This window comes from Propithecus coquereli, unplaced genomic scaffold, assembly GCF_000956105.1.
Source record: "Propithecus coquereli isolate 6110/MARCELLA unplaced genomic scaffold, Pcoq_1.0 Scaffold101, whole genome shotgun sequence".
NCBI lineage: Eukaryota > Metazoa > Chordata > Mammalia > Primates > Indriidae > Propithecus > Propithecus coquereli.
Genome location: NW_012133970.1, coordinates 252299 through 258105, shown reverse-complemented (window position 1 = coordinate 258105; position 5807 = coordinate 252299). Strand labels below are relative to the sequence as shown.

Sequence of the window (5807 nt, the reverse complement as noted above, 5' to 3'; positions counted from 1 at the left end):
CCAGCCACCGGCCCCCACCCCCACCTGTCTATTGGACGCCCGGCGGAGACACACCGCGCTCTCAGAAACGACAAGGGAACACTTCCTTCTAGTATGGCTTTAGGTATCTGATACGGCTATCCACATTTCTGAAGATTTCCCCCAGCCCAGTATCCTCTTCGTTTCCTAATGCCTTCCCGTCCACCGCCCTCACCCCCAAAGCCCATGGTCTTTCATTGCGCTCTCTCTTACCCGTTTGGGGACCTTGGCCAGGGAGTCGCACATGCTGACATACTCTGGACTGTAGATATAAACCGGGGGCAGCGACTGCCCACTGTCCGCCGGTTCCTCCGGCTCCTCCATCGTCCACTTCCAACCTTTGCGGAGCCACCGTCCAGATCCGGGTTTTTTCGGACTCAGCCCGGGCTCCAGTTCCTGCTCCTCTGAACGGCCGCAGCGGTGCTTCCTGGTCAACATTCCCTCCTATTCATGAGATCGTCGGGGACACTGTCGCCGCTCCCCATCCAATTGAGGGAATGGATGGGCCTTCCCAGGCCAGAACCCCTGCATTTAGTGACAGTTCAAAAAAAGGGGTCCGGCAGATGTAAAAGTCCAAATAGCTGCCAATTAAGATTGATTTTTCATGGCACAAATAAAAACGGTCAACACTAACCATCCTTGTTGCCCTACGGGGCCATTTGAGATGAGGTCAGACCAGCTTCAGAGCATGCTGGGAGGTGTAGTTTCCAGAGGTTTTTTGCAGCGGAAGAGACGGGGCTAATCACTGAAATAACCGCGATTTTGAGTTTTAGAGCTTAAAAAAAAAAAAAGGGAGCCTCAACTCTTTATGAATTGTTTCAATCTGTAAATACATCCGTTTAAATATTTAAATACAGATACAATGTGGCCACCTAGAGCCCACCACACAGCTACATCAGCTGCCTATCTTAAATATGTTTTTTTTTGGGTGGGGGGACTAATGAATGGTACAAACGGTGTGAAAAGTTTGCACAGTAAATTCTGTGATGCAACTTTAGTTCGTTGCTTGTCGTCACTATCCACGTCCATGTGAGAGTTAACAATCTCAATAATTTACTCTGGCAAACCTGATAGCACTTTCCCAAGAGACTGGCTGGTAATGTGGAAATTGCTAGATTCCAATCAAGCAATGATGTCAAATGTACTCCCTGAACATTTATGTGGTAGAAAGCATGCAAGCAGATACTTTCAGTGGTGTTTGGAAACTGCAGCTCCTTTCCTCCCTCCTTTTGTTTCTGCAGCTGAACAGAGGTTAGAGGAGTATTTTAGGTTTGGTGTGAGGGTCCACATTAAAGATTATCCTGAGGAAGTTTTAGAATTACCATCAGCATTTCCAGTTCCTGGAGGCCTCTGTGATGATCTGATACAAACTGCCTGATGCCCAGGTCCCCGATTCTCACACCAACCTGAACTGACCTGCTAACACCCGAGACAATCCAACATCCTTACTATCTTTAAAATCTAACTTGCTTTTTACTCTTTAAACATTTATCGAGCATTGTGACATGCACTTTGGATATATTATTTCATTTCATCCTTGGAACACTCCTATGAAGGAGGTTGGAATATACCCATTTTATAGATGCAGTTTAGAGACAGAAAATAACTGTCCAAAGTCACGTACTGAACAAGCAGAAAAGCAGAAATTCAAAATCAAGTCAGCCTGACACTGAAGCCTTTGAACATTCCCTTTACTGTATAAACTTGATTCATCCAGGATGACTTTGTGTTACTTTGTTCACCCTCTATTTATATCCTGTCAAAACTTTAATATTCTAGAAATCTTGTTTTTTTTTGGTTTTGTGTTCTCTAACTAGAATGTAAGCTCATGCTTCTTTTATATCATCCCATAGCAACTAGTTAAGAGCTCTGCAGTCATCCAGTCATTCATCAAGCATTTATCTGACATCAACTAATTGTACATTACAGCTGAGGATTCAAAGATGAATTACAATCTGATCTCTGCTCACAAAGAATTTGCATTCTTGTAGAGAAATAGGCAATGCAGAATCAAATAATGAAATGTAAGATGCTTACCCTACTTAATAAATAGGCATTAAGTGCTTAATCATTGGCATTTAATAAATGGTAACTAGAACTCTTTTTTTTTTTGAGACAGAGTCTCACTGTGTTGGGCTAGAGTGAGTGCCGTGGCATCAGCCTAGCTCACAGCAACCTCAAACTCCTGGGCTCAAGCTATCCTCCTGCCTCAGCCTCCCAAGTAGCTGGGACTACAGGCATGCACCACCATGCCCAGCTAATTTTTTCTTTTTAGTAGAGACGGAGGTCTTGCTCTTGCTCAGGCTGGTCTTGAACTCCTGACCTTGAGCGATCCTCCCGCCTCGGCCTCCCAGAGTGCTAGGATTACAGGCGTGAGCCACCGCGCCCGGCCTAGAATTCTTATTTGGTGGCATTTGAGATGGTGTTAGAGGATGGACAGGATTTTGCTTGGTGAAGATGGGAGCCAGCGAAGGGCATACCAACTAGAATGAAGAGCATAAGCAAAAACACAAAGGAGGAAATTTCTAGTCTAGTTTAGCTGAAAGGGTCAGATAATGAAGGACTTTGAATACCAGGCTAAAGAGAATAGACTTCGTTCGGTGAGGAATGTGGAGACACTTAGACAGAAATCTTAAGGAAAAAAGTTTTCTACAGCAGCAGGTGTAGGATAGAATAGTTATTGAAAGACTAGAGGTGGTTAGAGTGCCGCCATTGTCCAGATAAGAAGTGATGATTTTAAACTAGGGTGGGGGCAATGGGAACAGAGAGGGAGAAACAATGCACAGGGTAGGTTCAACAGGACTTCCTTACTACTTGGATATTGGTGAGAGGGAGGAAGAGAGTTGTTGGAAACACTAAAAAGTCTGGGTGAAGAGAAGTCTAGTAGTTCCTGTGTAAGAAAGAGGGCAATCAGGAGGAACTCAGGGTAGGGTAGACTGGACATAGGAGTCTGATTTAAAGAGTGCTAAAAAGTGTTGTTTCAGAAATCAATGGGTTAAGCAATTACAGTGAGACACACACACACATTTCTATATAAAGAGGAGATAGCTGAAGTCCTAACAGTGGCTGCGATAGCCAAGGAAACATGGCTTTCTCCACTGGAATGTTTAATAGTCATATATAACTTAACATTTTAAAAACCAAACTCCTGATTTCCCCATCCAAGTCCTTTCTACCCCATTCCAATATTTCATAGCTCAGTAAAGATACCAACACCTATTTAGTTGCCTAAGCCAGAACCCTGTGAGTTATTTGTATTTCCTGCTTTTCCTTCACCTGCAGAACCAATCAATCAGCGATTTCCATCAGTTCCACCTCCAAGACATGTCTTAAACACACTCACTTCTCTCCCTCTGCGCTACCACCACCCCAGTCTGGGCACTGTTAGCTCTTGTCTGGACTTTCTGCAATATCTACCTGGTCTCTACTTCTACTCTTACTGCCCTGCAACATGTTCTCTTTGCAGCCACCAGAGTGAGCCTCTAAAAAAGTAAATCAGATCATGTCACTAAAACCTGCCCCACACCATAGTGAGAATCTCTGAACTAGGAAGAAGAGAGCAATTTTTGGAAATTCTTGTTTGTGGAGGTTTGGAGGAGAAAAAGATGTCATAAAGGAGACAAAAAAGGAATAGTTGGGTCCGACCAAATTAGTACAGTTTCACAGAAATCAGGGAAGAAAAGAATTTCAAGAAGGAAGAGATAATAAAAATGTCATGTATTGCAAAAGGGTGAAAGACCCCTTTGGCCATTACAAGCTCACTGGTGCCCTATGACAAAAACAGGAGGTAGGGGAGGAAGCCAGATTTCAAGGGGTTAAAAAGTGAAACCAACACAGTTAAGTGTAGCTTCCTCTTTGAAGAAATATGATTGCGAAAGGAAGGAGTTAGTCTGTCAGCCTGAGAGGACTTCAGAGCCCAGATTTTTTGTTTAAGGACAAGAGAGAACTGCACGTTTACAGACAGAGGGGAAGGAGACTGTGGGGCTACAGGAGTTGACTGAAAGGTAAGATCATGAAGGCTGGCAATATAAAGAGGAATGGGACTTGTACTGGGCCTTCAAGGATAGGCAGAGGGCAGGATACAGAATGGCCAAGCAACACGAAATTCTGGACTCTAAGCAGATGACATAAAAATGGATTCTTTTATGTGTTCTTTCAGATCTGGCAACAGATAGCTGAACCCTTCTAAACTGGAAACAGTATTCTAGCACAACACACAATGTGGTAGGAGAAGAAAGATAAATTGTTGCACAATGCTCTGGAATTGGCAGTGTATTCCTGCAGCACATCAGTCTAACAGAGAGGCTGGACGCTTGCTCTATGGTTAAGACAGAGCACAAATCATGCCACATTTCCCTAACCTCAATTTGCCACATGCTTAATACCCATATGGTTCTTAAACTGGGAAGACAGCCCTTCCCAAAGCCTTGGATTTGCAGTTGGAGGACTTGAGGTCAGTAGGTTAAACCCTGGCTCCAAAACTTGGGTGACCTGGGCAAGTTACTTGACTCACTTGCCTCAACCATTATTGCTAAAGGTAATGTTTGAATCAGCAAGGTCGGGTCGGGCTGTGCCACCTCTTTTGGCACTCTCCCCTGTTTTTCCCCCAAAGGGAAAGCAAACACAGTACAAGGGCACTACCCCTTTCACTATTTTCTTTGCTCAGTTCACAATCTGTCCACTGATGCTTCAGCTGTATTAAACATACTGACCCTTTTCACACCACCCTCTAACGTCTTTTCCTCAGAGAATGTAGTTGTTAAGAATGGGAACTCTAGAGTCAGACTGCATGGGTTCCAATTCCAGCTCTGCCACTTATTAGCTGATTGACTTTGGGCAATTTGCTTAACCTCTCAGTGCCTCAGTCCCTTACCTGTAAAATGGAGGTTCCAATAATGTCTACCTCACATGGCAATTGTGAAAATAAGATGGACCATGCCAAGTGCCTATAAAACAATTTGTGGCACTTGGTAAGCACTCAAATATTTTGGTTATTTTATGCCAAATATTCCTCAATTTTGGGGGGAAAGTCTCCCACACTGTTATCCTTACTCCCATACCACTACTAGGCATAGCCTTAAAAGAAATCAGACTTCTGCTAAATATAGTGTGACCATATCATCCAAACTGGGACACTTTTGAGAGTGACAAAGAGTGCTATTAATAATTATGCCAGGAAAACAGGCAGAAATGGGGGTTGTCCTGGACAAAGCAAGACCTGGGGCCACTCGAGTCAAATAGAAAATGAAGACTAAATGTGGAAAGTGCTATCTTTATTTCCACTGGATTAGTACAGATAAGTGCAAAAAAGGGATGGTAGTTGTTTTGTGAGCTGTGGCTAAGAATGACAACTTTTGCCCTACCAGTTGCATAAGATTCCCAGAATGTAGTAAAACTTAATTAACCAGGATGGGACCATACCGACACTGTTCATCCTTCCTGGATAAACCCTCTCTTGTTATAGAAAAGGCTAATGAACAGTATTATTATCAACGAGATTCTGCCAAATATTTATATACTTAGGAGAACGAATTGTTTTTAAGTACCCTACAGTAGGGGAGAAGCACCATTTGTATACAATTGAAATGCTGAGTAAAAATGTCTTATTCATTCATCAGAACAGGTTCTTCACAGATGTCAGTATGCTTATTTGAATTTAGCGATCTGAGGTTGAGTGGGTACATATTTGAATGATAAAACTGCATTTCTTTACATATATTATCTAACATATCATATTATGTATAATATATGTGTTAATATTAGTATTATTCTACTTTGACCCAATTAAC

General features: G+C 42.8%; 1 protein-coding gene across 2 annotated transcripts in view; it reads right to left on the bottom strand.

Moving 5' to 3' along the window:
* Nucleotides 1-679, bottom strand: part of HDAC8 (histone deacetylase 8) — a 233686-nt gene extending 233007 nt beyond the window's left edge. For both annotated transcript variants that reach the window (XM_012643780.1, XM_012643787.1), the window contains exon 1: nucleotides 232-679. In XM_012643780.1, coding sequence (XP_012499234.1) covers nucleotides 232-456 — 225 coding nt within the window. In that variant the 5' untranslated portion in view covers nucleotides 457-679. The remainder of the gene's footprint in view (nucleotides 1-231) is intronic.
* Nucleotides 680-5807: the final 5128 nt, after the last annotated feature.